The sequence below is a fragment of the Macrobrachium nipponense genome, chromosome 6 (genome assembly GCF_015104395.2).
Source record: "Macrobrachium nipponense isolate FS-2020 chromosome 6, ASM1510439v2, whole genome shotgun sequence".
NCBI lineage: Eukaryota > Metazoa > Arthropoda > Malacostraca > Decapoda > Palaemonidae > Macrobrachium > Macrobrachium nipponense.
Window position 1 is genome coordinate 58146071 of NC_061108.1, and position 20000 is coordinate 58166070.

Consider the following 20000-nt stretch of genomic DNA (forward strand, 5'->3'; position numbering starts at 1 on the left):
CATGATGGTCAGATAGTGTGCAAAAGCCCTTATAACCTCATATTATGTCACCTTTCTGAAGGTAATAAAATCCAAAGTATAAATTTAACATTATGGATCAAATCCTAACGTCTAATGTATGCTCAGTTACCAGCAAAATTTATAAAGGAAAAATGATACTTTTGAAACATTACATTTCTAACATACCACATAACATGCCCAAAGCTTGTGGAACTTATGAAAATTAATTGAATCTACCCAAGATTACCAAGGTTTGCATTAACATGTAATGGTCTGAGCCTTGGTGATCCAGTTGTAGTATTAGATGTACTTGGACAAGAAACAGTACATATCCGTGAGCAAAATATTCATGCCTACTCTGGTGAATTTCAACAAAAAACTAATACCTCCAATACCATCATCACTTCTTCCCAGAACCTTCTTATTTAGTGCATGTCCTATACCCTGCTGTCATATGTTAAAGCCAAACATACACCTTCTGTGATGTTTTCCAGCACCCAATTCGGTATTGGTAGGATGCATGGTCTTCTCTTTAAGCAATACCATGCCCATGGCTTGAAAATGCTCACCTACACTCACCTCATGTTTGAGCCTATTCATTCCTGAGGCAATTGCAAAACAAAAAGCATACTTGTCCTGCTTACTAAAGTGTCTTCTTCGACTCATTATTGTAGATTTCAAACTTGAGAAGTCATGCTACTTGACCTCCTTGTAAATTCATTGATGCTCCTCTTTGGATGTTCCAAAGTTTTGCATGAACTCTAACAGTTAGAAAGACTATATTTGTAATTAAACTGGAAGAACAAACTTCCTTAGACCTTGAAGTCAGCAGTGCCTTGCAGATGCATGAACTTCAGTTTTGTACCATAAACCATTACGCCTACCAAAAAGGAGACGTAATTAACTCCCTGAAAGTTAGAATGAGACATGATCCACCTACCTCATATTCTTACTGCCTGCCTACATCTTGTAGGTAGGCATCACATTTATTCTTGGAGCTTATAAGTCATACTTTGGGTGACCGTGTGCAGAAGGATACCATCATTCCTGAGACTTGTTCAAAATCCCAAGCTTTGTCTTGAGAGCAAATATGGATAAAGAATAAAGAAAAAAAAGCATAGTGCATCACCACATGGTTTACTGCTTCCACCTCTGCTAAAGGCATACTAGCATGTCTGTCTTCATACTCATTACCTGTAAAATCTTTCAAATGTTTAAGTTGCAGTATTCAGCTCTCCATGCACTTCACACATGTGATGTCTGCGCAGGTTGAAAGTGATGGGACGTGACTGATTGGCTTTTCTGTTGGTATTGATAAAATCATCGTGTCTTGGAAAATGAAATCATCGGTGTCTTGGAAAATAAAATCATTCTCTTGGAAAAAGATCAACTACTGGAATGTCATAGGCATGATGGAATTCAGTTCTGTGCATGACATCATGTGAAATCCAAGGCTGATACAGAGGTTGTATCAGCCTTGGTAACCATTTGCTCGGTAGCAAACCATACTAGTGCCTTTTTCAGTTTTTCAAGCAACAGGTGTTGTGATAAGTATTAATGTTTTCATGGCACATCACGTGACTTTCATGGTGATACTAGGTACTCTTTATGGATTCTGTAAATTGCTATAAACAATGCCTGTGGTGGAAAGAGTAGCATACACTGTTTCCCTAAGGATCTTGAACCCTGTAGGAGGAAGTAGGCCTCTGTTGGTTAAGATAAACTCTGTTGGTTAAGATAAACTGCGAAGGGTAAAATGCTAGTCAAGACATGAGAGAGCAAAAACAACAAAATTTTATCATTTTATCCATGGCGAGAAAAGGGTAATTGATAGTCAGCAAACGAGAGAGAGAGAGAGAGAGTACTAGTATGTTATCTGTGCATATGAATCGTCCTATCATTCTTGTTGCAAGGAAAGGGAAAATGATATTCAATATACGAGAGAGAAAAGGTGTGGAGTGGGGGGGTGGGCGTTGGATTGTCCTATTATGTTTTCTATGCATATGAATGGGCATATCATATGGTAAGGACAGGGCAAATGATCAGCAGCTATTGAGAAGAGTACATCAGAAGTTATGAGACTTATGCAAAACCTAAATCTAACGCAATGTGAATAGCAGATTATTATCCCGTACAAACCCACAACTATGCTTAGAGATCAGGTTCTCAGAAAAGCTGATCTCTTCCATCTTGATAAAAGGTAGATTACTGGGTGTACTGGAAATGAGAGCGTACTTTATTGATTCTTAGTTATACACCTATTAGTTTAGTAATGTGCTGTTCCCAGCCCTCATTGATTCATTGTCTCCTTGCTCCATGGAATGAGCAGTAAAATGAAGTGTGCAGCAGTTTAGAAGGTAACTCATCCGTATGATTGTAATTATTGCTGATACTTTACTACTGCTGTCCTCATGATTAAACCAGAATTTATTTCCGAATTTTCCCCTTTCTCTCTTATAAAGGTATTTAAAAAAAACTTTCTAGTGTTAAAGGTAAAGATTTTGAGAAGTTGAGATCAAGGCAAAAGTTTCAGTCTCTTACAAAAATTGTAGATTATATGTAAAATACAGTTAACCTGTTTGTTGATGTATTGTCTTTAAATGTTCGTTTGTTTTCTTCAGGTGCTGTTAAGTAAAATGCCTCACATAATTCCTCATGAAGAGCGTGTATTACTCTTCAGAAGACACGTATCGAAGGAAAAATCAGTATTAGGCCTGACGGATGCAGCCTGTGCGGCCCCTCAGTCAACGCTCATTACAATTAGAAGGTGATTGTGATCCAGTTCTTTTTAAACACTTAAGTATTTAATTAGAACAATATATACACACACACATATATATATATACGTATATATACACACACACACACATACACACACACATATATATATATATATATATATATATATATATATATATATATATATGTATCACAAATCCACGTAAGAAGGTGAGTGAAAATTGGTACTTTCAACAAGTACTTTTGTAGATTATTCTACCTTCTCAAATTCACGCTGAATACAAGAGACGTTGACAGAGCTTTATATATAAAAACAAAAGGGAGTTGGTGTTACAGTTTGTTAATCTGGAGAGCATGTTCTTTAAGCAAAAAAGACAAGGAAAGAGGATCAAGTTATAATCCAGGGTGGAGGTATATATTCCTTGTTGACGTGGCTTCAATAAAAATGGACTGCAAAAGATTTCTTTTCCGGTGGTCATTGACCTTGTAGATCATTGAGGAATTATCCCAGTTAATTGCATGGCCTGTCTTAAGCCAATGATCCAAAATGCCATTATTTGTTAAGCTTCTTGAAATGGCAAATTTGTGCTGAAAGCACCTCACTTTTAGTCCTTTTGATGTTTGTCCAATATAATTCATGTCATTCTTTGCAAGGAATACTATATACAATGTGGTTTGAATTGGATGGGCTATTCTTAATTAGTTTATTTCTCAAAATATTATTATATTTAAATACTGAGTTAATATCAGTAGTCTTTAAAATGGCCGTTGCAGTAATGAAATTAGGATGAAATGGTATACAAAGAATATTCTTCCGTTCTTTGTTAATACTGGTTGGATTGTAATATGTCTTTTTTGTTTTAGTTATACTAAGTTTTAAAAAATATGGAGGGTAACATAATGAATCTTTTATTTTTATCAGTAATTTTAAACCCATCTTCCAAAGATTCAGGACTGCATATTCTAAGAGCTCTAAGATATATGTACTGGAAAATGTTGACAGCTTAATGTGTTTAGCATGGTTAGAGTAAAATTGATACATGTATGACAAATTATTCGTGGGTTTCCTATGTACTTTACAAAAAATTAGCGTTATTTCTAATAACTAAGTCATCCAAAAATGATTTACAATTATTTTCTTCATATTCTATTGTGAATTTTATGGATGGTACAGGATTATTAATTGTATAGAAGAAATCGGGAATTTTTACATTTTCTTTTACAATACAAAAACATATTGGTGCGGGTGTTCAGCAAATTTGGTTGCTCTCAGCATATAAAAGGAATCAGGGATCAATTGTGAATGTGAAAGCTCTGTGGAAACGCAACTTATGAAAAAGTGATAAGTGACTATCCGTCGATGGTCCAAGTCATAACTGCTACTATTAGGAAACAGAGACCTACCACCACAAACCACTCTATCTAAAAGAGAAAAAGCCATGGCAGAAGCAGACTTCTACACCGAAAAACATTATTCCAGTATAGGAAGTACAAAGGACCTAAAATAGGTTGCATTGATTTTGTCACTTATAAGTATATATGAGATCTTACAAACAATATTAAACTGTATATATATATATATATATATATAGTATATATATATATATATATATATATATATATATATATATATATATACAGTGGAACCTCGACATACGAAGTCCCAACATACGAAAAATCCAAGTTACGAAAGCAAAGACAGATTTTTTTGCCTCTTCATACGGAAATGATTCAGGTTACGAAAGGGTGTTACTGTAAAGTGAGATTCGCCCGGACCACCGAGAACAATTTTAAAACTTGAGCGCCGCCAGCTGAGTAGACTCGCCACCATCCTCCCACTCTCCCATTGGTTCCTGATGCTAGTCACCGCCATAAGATCCTACTCTCCTATTGGTCAGCATCTATCCCATCATGCCACTATGTGAAGGCGTCGTTCGGCTACTTTGTCACATCAGCGTTATTGTACGCATGCAGAATTCATTCGTTCACATATATGTATTTTGTTAGTTAACGTAAATTTGTGTTAGTGATTTCACTTTCTACTTGTATACTTTATCGTGTTGTGTGTGAACTTCATTAACTTAATTAGCCATGGGTCCCAAGAATGTTGCTGAAGTTCACAGAAAGAAGAGAATGTTTTCTATGGAGACTAAGATAGAGATAATTAAGAAGTATGAAGCTGGTATGCGGTTGAGTGTGATCGCTAAGGAATACGGCTGAAATCCATCGACGATAGGCACCATCCTTAAGTAGAAGGTAGCCATCAAAGCAGATACACCTTCCAAGGGCGTGACTATTTTGTCCAACAAGAGGAGCCACGTGCATGATGAGATGGAGAGGCTGCTTCTTGTATGGATTAAAGACAATCGACAAAGAAATCGCTGGCCATACAATAACCGAGACAGCAATCTGCCACAAGGCCAGCGCTATTTTCGGTGATCTGATTACCCAGGCCAAAGACGACGGAGCAGAAGGGACATCGACGGCAACCCCAGACTTCAAGGCTTCTTATGGGTGGTTTGATAAATTCCATAAACGGACTGGCTTCCATTCAGTGGTGAAGAAATTGAAATTTTGTAAAAAATGTAAAGTATAAAAAAGTAAAAAAAATGTATAAAATAAAAAAAGACAAAAAAAAAGAAATTTAATTTCAAGTTTTTTGTAAAGTTAAGTGTTAATGTTTTCTGCCATTGTTAATGTGTTTCGTAAAGTTTAGTGTTAATGTTTTCTGCCATTTTTTAATGTGTTTCATAGAGTTAAGTATTCATGTTTTCTGCCATTTGTTCTCCTCCTCTGTCGCCACTTTCGTAGATCGCCTCACTCGAAAGGTAAGGTTCCACATTTTACTACATATGTAAGTACATGTACGTACAGTATTTCTTGTACCATGTACAGGGGGTCCTCGAGTTACGACGTTGATCCGTTCTTAAGATGCGTCGTAACACGATTTTCAGCGTAAGTCGGAACATTGAAAAATACCACATGATTTAATGTAAATACCTATCAATAACAACGAGAGAACAATTCCTTACCTTTATTAATTTGATTGGCTTGCACACTGGAGAGGAAGCTGCGGTGCTGGAGAGACTGGGGGAGGTTAGTGAAGAGAAAAAAAACCTCCAGAAGTTGCACCAATAACCTTTCCATTTCAATTATTAGACCACTACGCTGCTTAGTTATCACTGTCGCTTTCATAGAAGCAGATCCTTTCACATGTTCAACGATGCGCTCTTTATCTTTGATAATGGTAGCAACGGTCGAACGGCTAAGGCCAAGCGAGCGGCCAATGTTTGTTGGCGTTTCTCCCTTCTCAGATCGCTTTATAATGTCCACTTTAATTTCCATGGTGATGGCCTTTCTTTTCTTCGATGCACTACCATCAGAAGAGTCCGCCTTGCGCTTGGGAGCCATAACAAAGAGCAAAAAGTTAAAAAAACGAACAACACCAGGGAGGGAGAGGCAGTATTAAACAACCAAAATGGCGTATGGGCGAGGAATGAGCGTAGCGAAGCGACGCCGTCCTCTCCCCCACAAAGCGTATTCTTCCGCCGTGCGCCCGGAACTAGTTCGCGTTTTTTTTTGTTTGTTTACCGTTGCTTACGACGCTAAACCGCGTAAGACGGAACGACGCAAAATATTATTTTTTTTTATTTTTATTTTTTACGGGGGCGCGTTCGTAACCACGAAACATCGTAAGTCGAGACCGGCGTAACCCGAGGACTTACTGTACACTAATACACTTTATTTACACGTCAGTCACAGTTACGTTAGGTATTGAATGGTCCAAATTGTTGTATTTCATTGTTTATTGGTCAGTTTAGCTTATTATAGAATTTACTGTGGTGTTTTTGTGTGGCTTGGAACGAATTAGGCAATTTACATGTAAAATGTGGTTCGAGATATGAAAAAATCGGGTTACGAAGACCACTTAGGAATGGATTAATTTCGTATCCTGAGGCACTACTGTATATATATATATATATATATATATATATATATATATATATATATATATGTAGTATAGTATATAGTACAGTGGTACCTCGAGATACGAAATTAATCCGTTCCGAGAGACGGCCTTCGTATTATTGAGTTTTTCGTATCTTGGAACACATTTTACATGTAAAATGGCTAATCCGTTCCAAGCCCTCCAAAAACACCCCAGTAAATTATATTTCCAGGCCTAAAACACATGTTCTAGGGTTACGACGGAAGAAATATGTCTCCAAAAAGGCAAAATACTGTACATACTTGAGTAATATTCAACTGCATGTAATGTTCAACCTCATTTTTACTGCATATATCAGGAATAAGCCTAGCCTATGTTAGCCTAGCCTATGTTAGCGGTTGCTACTGTAGCCTAGTCTATGATTCTGACATCTAAACCTAAGAACTAAAAGCTTAGAATATGCCAATAAAATGTATAAATAATCAGTATGTACTCATTTCAAACATATTATTAACATCATTAACTATAATACACAAACAAAGAAAAAACAAACTTCCAATCGATTGTTTACATTCTTACGAGTATCGAACGAGCGCCAAGCAATCATTTTTCCTAGCACACAGTAAGCCATAAATTGTCATTAATATCTCTCTTTAACTAATGAAACCACCAAACAGTATAATAACCATTCATTTCTATTCTTTATTCTATCTTTACCTAATGGAGATACCGAGTTACTGACAGCTGTAATGAAAGATACGTAATACGTAACATAATAATAAAACAGAAGAAGAATTCTAAAAAATACGTATTTGTTGGCAGACTGATTAGTTTTATATTTCTGATATCTAATTCACAATTTTTTTTATTAAATGTATTGCATGTACTCATTTCAAATAATTATTAAGTAACCATTAACTATAATAAAAAAAAAAAAAAAAAAAAAAAGTTTCCAAACGTCTGTTTACATCCAGCACTTACTAGTATCGAACGATCGCCAAGCAATCACTTTTACACAGTAAGCCATAATTTTTCATTATCTCTCTTCAACTACTGAAACTACCAAACAGTATGATAACCATTCATTTCTATTCTTTATTCTGTCTTTACCTAATGTTTTTTTTTATTAAATGTATTGCATGAATAAGTTTTTCAATTTACAGCAACCTTTTACCAATAGAATACTTAAAGCACAAGGGGTAGATGCTGACCATAGGAGAGCAGGACCTGGATGGGGTGACTAGCATCAGAACCAATGGGAGAGCGGGAGGATGGTGGCGAGTTTACTCAGTTGGCGGCGCGGGAGTTTTAAAATTGTTCTCGGTGGTCCGGGCGAATCTCGGGACTTTACAGCAACAACCTTTCGTATCTTGAAAACTTTTTGTATGTAGAGCAGTAAAATTTTTTGTATTGGCTTTCGTAACTTGGATTTTTCGTAAGTTGAGCCTTTCGTATCTCGAGGTACTACTGTATATATATAATACACACATACACACACACAGTGGGCCACCCATTCGTGTTCTCCAGATTCACGGACTCACTGATTCGCAGATTTCTCTCTGGACCATAGCTACCCATTATTTGTGGGAAATTTGCCTATTTGCTGAGTTTTCCAACAAAAATAATCACAAATTGGTGTATTTGGATGTTATTTTCATGACTGAATACATTTTTATGATACAGAAATTATTTACTAATTTTCAAATAATAATATTAATTATTCAATACGGTATTAGTAAGTTTAATAAATGAAAGTACATAATAAAAATAATAATCTCTCTCTCTCTCTCTCTCTCTCTCTCTCTCTCTCTCTCTCTCTCTCTCTCTCTCTCTTTCACAGAGATGTACATTTTTGGTATGATAAATAAATGATGTACTATTTACAAATGTTAATATTAATGTAAAAAGCAATAATATAAATTCATTAAAGAAAATACTATAGTGAATTAGTAGGATTTTATTTTATAAAGTTAAAAAATTATGTAAGAATGAAGGAAATCCTAGTCTTCTCTCTCTAACTCCAGGTACTAAAACTGTCAAATATATGAAGTAATGTGACAGGAGGGGAGGAGCTGTTGTGTTGTTGCCACTAAGTGTTCATGTAATCTCTCTCTCTCTCTCTCTCTCTCTCTCTCTCTCTCTCTCTCTCTCTCTCTCTCTCTCTCTCTCTCTCTCTCTCTTTCTTACTGAGACTCGAGAGTTTTTATAGTACATGTACTATATGTTTATTAATACTTTCAAATAATAATAATAATATAATAATAATATTCATATATCTGTAATTACAAAATTCATATTATGTGGTAGTATTTTAGAGACATACGCTCTTTCACTCTTTTAAATAAGGATAACGCTCTCTCTCTCTCTCTCTCTCTCTCTCTCTCTCTCTCCTCTCTATCATCTCTCTCTCATCTCCTCTTCTCTCTCTCTCTCTCCTCTCCTCTTGCCAACACAAGAAATATGTATGTCATAGTGGTAACTCTATCCCTCTGTTTCTCAGGAAGTGTTAGAAGTATTTTCTGAGAGAACAGAGAGATAAACTCTCTCTCTCTCTCTCTCTCTCTCTCTCTCTCTCTCTCTCTCTCTCTCTCTCTCTCTCTCTCTCTCTCTCTCTCTCTCTCTCTTTTACTGAGACCCGAGAATTTTTATAGTACATGTACTATATGTTTATTAATACTTTCAAATAATAATAATAATAATATTAATATATCTGTAATTACAAAATTCATATTATGTGGTAGTATTTTAGACTTACACTCTTTCACTCTTTTAAATAAGGATAACTCTCTCTCTCTCTCTCTCTCTCTCTCTCTCTCTCTCTCTCTCGAGCTCTCTCTCTCTCCCTCCTCTTTTTTGTCCACACAAGATATGTATGTCATAGTGATAACTCTCTCCCTCTGTTTCTCATGAAGTGTTAGAAGTATTTTCTGAGAGAACAGAGAGATAAACACTCTCTCTCTCTCTCTCTCTCTCTCTCTCTCTCTCTCTCTCTCTCTCTCTCTCTCTCTGAGAGAGAGAGAGAGAGAGAGAATTTTTACTAGTATGTAATATGTTTATTGATATTTTCAGTTGCTAATAAAACTGTAATTACAAAATTCATATGTGGTAGTATTTTAGATACAAAAATAACCATTCCATTTCACTTACGTAAAGATAACTCCTCTCTCTTACTAAGATGAGAGAATTTTTATGGTAGATGTATGTGTTTGTTAATAATAATAATAATAATAATAATAATAATAATAATAATATAATAATAATAATAATAATAATAATAATTCTGTTGCCTCTTTTCTTGAGTTGGTTCCCAGTATCCATCTTCTGCAGAACTTTTGTCATTCGAATCATGGCTACTACGAAGAGTAGTGGGGACAGTGAGTCGCCCTGGAAGGTCCCTCTCCTGATATTAACAGAATTAACCATCTGATGTTCATGGACGACATCAAGCTGTATGGTAAAAGCATCAAGGAAATAAATACCCTAATCCAGACTGTAAGGATTGTATCTGGGGACATCAGGATGGGGTTTGGAATAGAAAAATGTGCCTTAGTCAACATACAAGAGGGCAAAGTAACAAGGACTAAAGGGATAAAGCTACCAAATGGGAGCAACATCAAACACATAGAGGAGACGGGATACAAATACCTGGGAATAATGGAAGGAGGGGATATAAAACACCAAGAGATGAAGGACACGATCAGGAAAGAATATATGCAGAGATTCAAGGCGATACTCAAGTCAAAACTCAATGCCCGAAATATTGAAGAACACCACAATCAACATGGGCAGTGCCAGTAAATCAAGAAAAATACAGCGCAGGAATAGTGGAATTGACGAAGGCAGAACTCCGCAACATAGACCAGAAAACTAGGAAACATATGACAATACACAAAGCACTACATCCAAGAGCAAATACGGACAGACTATACATAACATGAAAGGAAGGAGGGAGAGGACTACCAAGTATAGAGGACTGCGTTAACATCGAGAATAGAGCACTGGGGCAATATCTGAAATCCAGTGAAGACAAGTGGCTCAAGAGTGCATGGGAAGAAGGGCTGATAAAAGTAGACGAAGACCCAGAAATATACAGAGATAAGAGAATGACAAACGGAACAGAGGACTGGCACAACAAACCAATGCATGGACAATACATGAGACAGACTAAAGAACTAGCCAGCGATGACACATGGCAATTGTTACAGAGGGGAGAGCTCAAGAAGGAAACTGAAGGAATGATAACAGCAGCACAAAATCAGGCCCTAAGAACCAGATATGTTCAAAGAACGATAGATGGAAATAACATTTCTCCCATATGTAGGAAGTGCAATACGAAAAATGAAACCATAAAGCACATAGCAAGCAGATGTCCGGCACTTGCACAGTACCAGTAAAAAAAGAGGCATGGTTCAGTGGCAAAAGCCCTCCACTGGAGCCTGTGCAAAAAAAACCAGCTACTTTGCAGTAATAAGTGGTACGAGCACCGACCTGAAGGAATTATAGAAAATGATCAGGCAAAGATCCTCTGGGACTATGGTATTAGAACAGATAGGGTGATATGTGCAAATAGACCAGACGTGACGATTGACAAAATCAAGAATAAAGTATCACTCATTGATGTCGCAATACCATGGGACACCAGAGTTGAAGAGAAAGAAGGGAAAAAAATGGATAAGTATCAAGACCTTAAAATAGAAATAAGAAGGATATGGGATATGCCAGTGGAAATTGTACCCATAATCATAGGAACACTAGGCAGGATCACAAGATCCCTGAAAAGGAATCTGGAAAAACTAGAGGTTGAAGTAGCTCCATGACTCATGTAGAAGAGTGATCCTAAACGGCGCACATAGTAAGAAAAGTGATGGACTCCTAATGAGACAGGATGCAACCCGGAACCGCGCACTATAAATACCACCCAGTCGAATTGGAGGACTGTGATTGACAAAAAAAAAATAATGTAACTGTAATTTCAAATGAAAATTCTTCCCTTCGTTTTTCTCTCTATCTATTTCCCTACCTTCTCTCAACTCCAGAGACGCTTGGAGCTCGGAAAGCTGTCAAATATGTCAAGTAATGTGACAATGGAGGGAACACTGCCATGTAATGGTCAACGAATTTAATGGTTTTTATGCAATTTCTCTCTCTCTCTCTCTCTCTCTCTCTCTCTCTCTCTCTCTCTCTCTCTCTCTCTCTCTCTCTCTTACTGAGATGAGATAATTTTTATGGTACATGTATGTAATAAGTTTATTATTAATATTTTCCAATAATAATACTATAACTGTAATTACAAAATTCATGTCTGATTATTTAAAATACAGTAATCTTTCCATTTCACACTTTTGAATACTTTAAGGACAATCTCTCTCTCTCCACAAGATACATGTTATAGTGGTAACTCACTCTCTCTCTTGGCTGCAAGTGTTAGAAGAATATGTATGTATGTACGTATATACCTAATGTTTAGGATTACTTTGAAATTATATTAATACAATCTCAAAGATTAATACAGTAATATGATAATAATTTAAGGTAAATTTGATATAGGATGTTACATAAGGTATACATTTGGTGTTTCTATTTCTTCCTTCTTTTATCTCTCTCTCTCTCTCTCTCTCTCTCTCTCTCTCTCTCTCTCTCTCTCTCTCTCTCTCTCTCAGCAAAAGGATTGATAGACAGGCAAACAGATAATTGTTCTGTCCTCTCTTTCTCTCTTCTCTGGAAAAGATTTATGTATTTATGGGAGGGAAAGAAGATTTGCCTATAGAAGTTCATTTCAATCTTTTGACGTAAGGACTTATTCTTTCTCTCTCTCTCTGTTATTGGCTGTTTATATATTTCTAATGGTAAAAATAGTTCAGATGACTTATATTAATATAACCAATTCAATGGTATACTTGATGTAGGATGATACTTTATGTATACATTCGGTATTTAAACTTTCAAGATAGGCAGATATGGGCATTTTTAGAGGGGAGTTCTAAATATTTGGGTTTGAGCTATTCGGGGTTATGTATGTATGTATATATGTATATAATATATGTTAGCCATAAGTGGCAGGCAAACTAAGTCTGGTAACACATTCTCCTCTCTCTCTCTCTCTCTCTCTCTCTCTCTCTCTCTCTCTCTCTCTCTCTCTCTCTCTCTCTCTCTCTCTCTCTCTCTCTGTTATGCAATGATCAAATAGCAATTATATTGGCAAAATGTAAAGCAAAAATGGGAATGTTGTTACGGCACTTCAAAACAAGAAAAGCTGAACACATGATTATGCTTTATAAAACATATGTTCATAGTCTACTTGAATATTGCAATATGATATGGTACGCACACTATCGAAAGGATATTGCACAAATAGAGAGTTTACAAAAGTCCTTTACAACTAGAATAGAAGAAGTTAAGGACCTTGACTACTGGGAAAGACTACAATCCTTAAAATTATATAGTCTAGAAAGGAGAAGAGAATGCTACATGATAATTTAGGCATGGAAACAGATAGAAGGAGTTGCCGAAAACATCATGGAGCTAAAAACATTGGAAAGAGCAAGCAGAGGTAGATTATTAGTGCCCAAAACTATACCAGGAAAAATAAGGAAAGCACACAGGACATTAATCCACTATGCACCAGCATTGATAATGCAGCGTCTATTCAATGCGTTGCCAGCTCATCTGAGGAATATATCAGGAGTGAGCGTAGATGTGTTTAAGAATAAGCTTAACAAATATCTAAGCTGCATCCCAGACCATCCAAGATTGGAAGATGCAAAATATACCGGAAGATGTACTAGCAACTCTCTGGTAGACATTAGAGGTGCCTCACACTGAGGGACCTGGGGCAACCCGAACAAGATGTAAGGTCTGTAAGGTAAGGTCTCTCTCACTCTCTCTCTCTCTCTCTCTCTCTCTCTCTCTCTCTTGACTCAGGCAACATCTCTGTCTCCATTTCATTAGGTCATCAAATCAGAGTCGGAACTAACAAAAAAAATATACGTTTTAATGTTCAACGTAGAAAGTACTAACCTTCAATCAACTCAGATTCCACTACAGGATAAGTAAATGGAATGATAACTCAACTAGAGATAACTTAAATAACCCCCTGGTAAATAATAGTCTTAATCAGTAATTAGTCAAACACCAATTATCTGCTCTCCAAAATATAGTTTCCTCCACACAGGACACAGCCCCCATCACTATATCCGCCTGTTTAAAAGACAGGACGGACACGCTAATGAGCATACACAATTGTAAAGACAAAAGTCAAAAGATTAAATGAAATAGAACATCTTTATAAAACATCAGAAAAGCAGTAAGCCACATCTTTGGCTAAAGCACAGTAACTCTTACCCATTGCAGCCTGGAATCTCCACACAGAAATAAATATATAACATCTGCAGAGCTATCCACTCTTTCTCTCCAAGGCAACTGTCTCCATTGTTCTGGCTAGTTACCTGCCATTCTGAATGAAAGAGGCACATACTTACAGAAAAACCTCACACCCTTCATCCACGCCCCAGGTAACTGGTTGCAGCCAGTTTTCAAAGGCACCTTTCGTGGCACTGATATGCTTAGGTAAGAATCACACCATCCCAAAAAGATTCATCAGCATTCCCAAAGCTCGTCACTCGGACACTAAGTCTCCAGGGAAGTTAAAAATGATGAGTCTGCACATTCCCCCTTCTTACAGATTAACTCAGCCACTATCCTGGCTAGCCCCTGCCTAGCCATAGGCCACATAAAACAGCTCATACATATAAAAAAACACATTGGCCGGCTCAAAACTCAAAATATAGTAATAACTGCACGTCTCTGGCAGCACAAAGTAATGTTCTATCACGCTTCATCTCCAATAACAATTGGGTGTAGAAATTTTTCCTCCATCTTGAATCTCCTTTTTGTCTGCAACTGCCTGCACAGACTCGTAGAAACACGCTGTAGGAAGGCGAAACGTCTCCCTGCGGAAGATATCTAATGGCTCCCATAGACCCAAAAGCGCTGTAGAACTCTGTAGATTCATAGAAACTTCTCGTATGTAGGCTCACAACAGCAACATCTCTGCAACGACTGGTGGGCGTCTTGCTAGCGTCGGGGAACGACGATTATGGTGTGTTTGAGTATGTCAGTCAAGTCATCGGTCAATCAAAAAAGAATCAACCCCAGAACATACTTGTATCAAATAATGACCTCAAAAATTCAGAAATACTAACTGAATGTCTCCCAATTAACTCCATTAAACATGACCACTGAACTCATTTCTAACTTCAACTCGTGAAGGAACTCCATATGACCACTAAATCATAAGTCATTATCACAACCCTGCAAAGAAAAAAAATATTAAGTTCTCTTAACTTAATTCTCCAACAAAAAAAAAAAATTCGCCAAATTCACACACCAACACACACACTCCAGAACTCAGACTCACAGAATCTCCACAGACTTCTGTCATCACGTTTCAAACTCACAAATTTTCACAAGTAAAAAAAAAAAAGAAAAAAGCAGTGAGCCTAAGAAAAAAAAAAAAAAGAAAACACGTAACAAGCCCAGCCCCAAAATCATCACTGAAAAATGTTCTCTCAAGCTCTGATATTACAACAGCCCACAAAATCAGTAAGAACTCTCCAATGTCTAACAGCAAAAACTCCTCACTGCTCATATAGTTAATCTCGATGAGACTTAATATCAAACTGCCATTTATGTAAATCACAACCCCTGACAAATTACATCTCCTGTAGGAAAAGGAAAAAAAAAGAAAAAGAAGATAACAACAATAAGTGAACTTTCCCCATCACAAAGCACATAATATATGCATGAGATACATAACCCCGCATTTTCCCCAGAAATGTGATATGTATATTCACAGAATTTTGCCATCACAACTTTTCATCTATCGGACACGGCCAGAAAGCAACCCCTTACATGTGCATATTCATGAAATGCTATGGTCAACATTTCCAGATATTGCAAAAACTCTGAGCAATCACCACTGGAGGAAAAGTCATATCACACCGGACCCATCACAGTATTGTCAGCAAAAAATCCACCCGCGGACACGTCAGGTGCTTAGACTGCAGCATAAAAATGTCTAGTCAGACTTGCAACTTCAGAAACCCATGATTCTCAAAAAATGTTCTATACTGAAACCACGTAAGCACATTTCACAAAATTATCTCCAGTATATGACTAAGGTGCTCAAAAATTGTCTCAAAGACATAAATCTCACAGGATATTACTCAATTATATAAACAAATTATCACCTATCCGGGATAAAAAAAACTATGGTAAACTCACAATTCAGCAATTATATGCCGCCAAAAATAACTCACTGGTGAATATAAAAAATGCAACATCTCCATAGGACCAGAATGCAGTAATGCCACTTGCCTCCAATTAGTCACGAAACCAAAAAGAACCACAGAACGCCTCTCTTGGCTCGTAAAACTCCAGAAAAAAATCATAACTACAAAAAAAGTTCACCCCCAAGGATTAATGCCACCCCCATATATCACCACATTAATAATAATACCACTCCGGTGATAAAATTATTTTCTCCTTTTAATTAATAACCCCACAACACCATAGTCCCTCTATCTCACCAATAACCCCGTGTTAATAAAACCACCACTCCAGCAAAAAATATTCACCTCTGTTTCGGCAAATAAAAAATACTTACCTCTATTTCACCAATAACTCCACGTGGAATAAAACAAGTCTCCAAAAAATATTATTACACTCCAAGCAGGATAATCAAAAAATGAAACTCTATCTCCAAAAAAAAATGCACTCAAAGCATCTAGCTGATACACTCAAAAATATTGCCCCATGTCTCCTCATAAAGGTGTCTCCATTTGCAACAAAAATGACTGCAAAATAATTGAACTAAACATAGCTCTCACCACCATAGGCCTAGACTGTGGAATATCTTTAACACAATAAAAAGTATCAAATGGCCAAAATATTATATCCCCATATATTATATCTCCAATATATTATATCTCAAATTATATCTCCAATATATTATATCTCAAATTATATCTCCAATTCTCCAGGAAAATAACTCAATGTTATAGTCAAAAACTATAAACTCTCTGTTTAGCATAACTGCTGAGAAAGGCAAAAAAAACCGGCAAATAAAATTGCCCAGGAAATTCTAGAAAAAATCACCAATGTGCCACAACTCATTATAACAAAAACTCCAAACTCAAAGTTTCTAAGCAAAGACTTCTCCATATGCACTACGGCATAGGCCAAAAGAAACTTAACCAAGTTTCCTATCTCTGGCAAAGTTGTCACAAATACAACAAAGGTATTGTGCAAGAAACCCACAACTTCTGGAACAAATATCCAGAAAAAAAATGTTGTATACATGCAAAAAATGCAAAAATTCTCCCATAAATCTCTCTGCAGCATCAAACAGCTGAAATTATAAGCACGTTCCCGAACAATGACTCCAAGTCACGAACTGAGATATTAAAAAATTCACACAAACTGCTCGGAGAGAAAAATAAATTCAAACTCGCCCATGATAAAAAAACGTGCGTCAGCTATGGCTAACGACTAAAAAAGGAAAAAAGAAAAATCAACGGCACTGATAACTATCCCTGTGAATCACGTAGATGTCAAGCAATTCTCTGCTGAACTCATAAAAAAAGAAAAACAAAAAATGTGTTGTTAGTTCCTCCCATATCCACAAAAAAAAACAATCACCACCCTTGATAGCATTACAACACCCATGTTAGTATAAAAAAAATTAACACCAATATTAGAGTTATCAGTATCAGAATTCGCCAGCTATCAGTAGCATCATCAGATATTAGTAAATATCAGCACTCGCCCAATATTAGCAAAATCCAGCATGATTCACCAAATATTCAGCCAGATTCATCACCCATGAACCACTGACACATTCTCCAAAGTCATAGAAACTCCGTAAATAATTAAGCACAAAACTTCTCCCATAATTCATTGTAATAATTCTCTGTAATATAATTATCTGCAATAATCATAAAATAATCTCCCATGAAATATCTCAAATCTCTTGTAAAATATGTCTCAAGTAATGATAATTCTACTTAAGTACCTCTCGTAAAATATCTCCAGTAATGACAATGATAATAATTCTCCTTAGTAATAATTCTCCCGTAAAATATCTCAAGTAAGGGCATTATATTGCCATTCCCCAGTATTCATCATAATTGCCACACCAAAACTCCAAAATCAACACCACTCACAGGTATCATCAGATACAACACCACTCAACAATCACCACCAGCCAGCAACACCAGGCATCACCAATTGACAACACCAATCATCACCAGTCAGCACCATTTTAAAGTAATCTCCTCAACACCAATCAAATCTCCATTAAAAAAAAAAGAAAATAATAATCTCTCTGTCCCCATTTATAATTATGCCCTCCAATATTGTGTAAAGGCATTTTCCAAAGCATAAGGAAAACTTACACACATCCATATGAATTTCATTTCCTATTTCTTTCCATTCAAGAGAAAGAAAAAATCTTTCTAAAAAAAACCCCTACGGGCATCTCTCATCATCCACCAATCGTTATCAGCTGATTCCTTGGTATTGAAATTTCCTTATCCAAGGCCAAACTCGTCCCCCAATACCCCGACACAAAGAAAGAAAAAAAAAAGAAGTTCACCCCCCACTAAAAAAAAAGAGCTTCACCCTCCTCTGAGCAATAGAACACCCCCCTGAATAGTATTTGAGTAACCCCCGAGGCAGACCACCACTCGCCCTCCCCTTGCAATACCCATCTGGGTCAGCAGAAAATGCGCTGATCGCATAAGAACAAGTGGGCGCTCTATGTCCAGGCAAAACCACAGTGTTGCATGTATGAAAACCATTCATACACACACTAATGTATTAAACAAAGACAAATGCATCTCTTCTAAACATGCGCCAAGATAAAACGTATCACTTCCTGCTACTTTGAGAGAAATCTATTGTAATCTTAACTGCCTCTTTAAAATAATTCACACACAAAGTCAAAAAAACAATAATATAACACTCACTTCCTCAAATGGGAGAATACCCGACCGCCAAACTGAGCGCAAGAGAAAAAAAACACGCTAATACACAACCATTTGAAAGACTCCGCATTATGGGCAAGAAAACACTTAGCACCAAGCACTCAAAAGATCTCGGTTCTAACTGACTGACTGCCCTACTCCCTCGAGGCATCACCGTGGGCAAATTTGATGACTCTAGTAGAATTGTCTTGTCTCATTACCACAGCCAACGGATGGATAAACCTTAACCCCCATAAGTTATTAACCCTCTTACGCCGATTGGACGTATTAAACGTCGAGTCAAAATGTCTCCCGTATGCCGATTGGACGTATCATACGTCGGCTCAAAAAAGTTTTTTTTAAAATTCGCGGAAAAATACTTATAGGCCTACCAGCCGAAAACTTTTGAATCACGCGCCTTGGGGGATGCTGGGAGTTCACGGATCAAGGCGTTGTTTTGTTTACAATCGCTACGCAGGCGCGCAAGCGCGAATTTCTTTCATATCACACTAAAAAGTATCAGTGACACATCTCAAAAATTATTTCGTCACTTTGACATAATTTTTGCACCATTTTAAATTATCCTTTACATGAAGTATTATATATGAAAATGTGCGCAATTTCATGTAAAATACAACAAAAAAATACTCATGATTGTAGCTTTTATCGGTTTTGAAATATTTTCATATAAATAACGATAAGTGCAAAAATTTCAACCTTCGGTCAACTTTGACTCTACCGAAATGGTCGAGAAACGCAATTGTAGCTAAAATTCTTATATTATAGTAATATTCAATCATTTGCCTTAATTTTGCAACAAATTGGACGTCTCTAGCACAATATTTCGATTTATGGTGAATTTATGAAAAAACTTTTTCCTTACGTTCGTGCGATAACTCTTCCGATAAATTTTTTCGTGCGATTGTCCTAATGTTTACACCCTTTTAAATTTGCCGTTACATAAAGTTTTATATATGGAAATGTGCGCAATTTCATGCACAATACAACAAAAAACAACCCATGGTTGTAGCTTTTATCAGTTTCGAAATATTTTCATATAAATAACGTTAAGTGCAAAAAATTTCAACTTTCGGTCAACTTTGACTCTACCGAAATGGGTCGAAAACGCAATTGTAAGCTAAAACTCTTATATTCTAGTAATATTCAATCATTTACCTTCATTTTGAAACGACTTGGAAGTCTCTGGCACAGTATTTCGATTTATGGTGAATTTATGGAAAAAAAAAAAACACTTTTCCAAAAATCATCAGAATTTTTTGTGCGATTGT

At 36.5% G+C, this 20000-nt stretch overlaps 1 protein-coding gene across 4 annotated transcripts in view; it reads left to right on the forward strand.

Moving 5' to 3' along the window:
- The window catches only part of LOC135216336 (ubiquitin-protein ligase E3B-like), a 776183-nt gene that overhangs the window by 649884 nt on the left and 106299 nt on the right, over positions 1 to 20000 (forward strand). For all 4 annotated transcript variants that reach the window (XM_064251540.1, XM_064251539.1, XM_064251543.1 and 1 more), the window contains one exon: positions 2622 to 2767. In XM_064251540.1, the coding sequence (XP_064107610.1) occupies positions 2622 to 2767 (146 nt within the window). The remainder of the gene's footprint in view (positions 1 to 2621; positions 2768 to 20000) is intronic.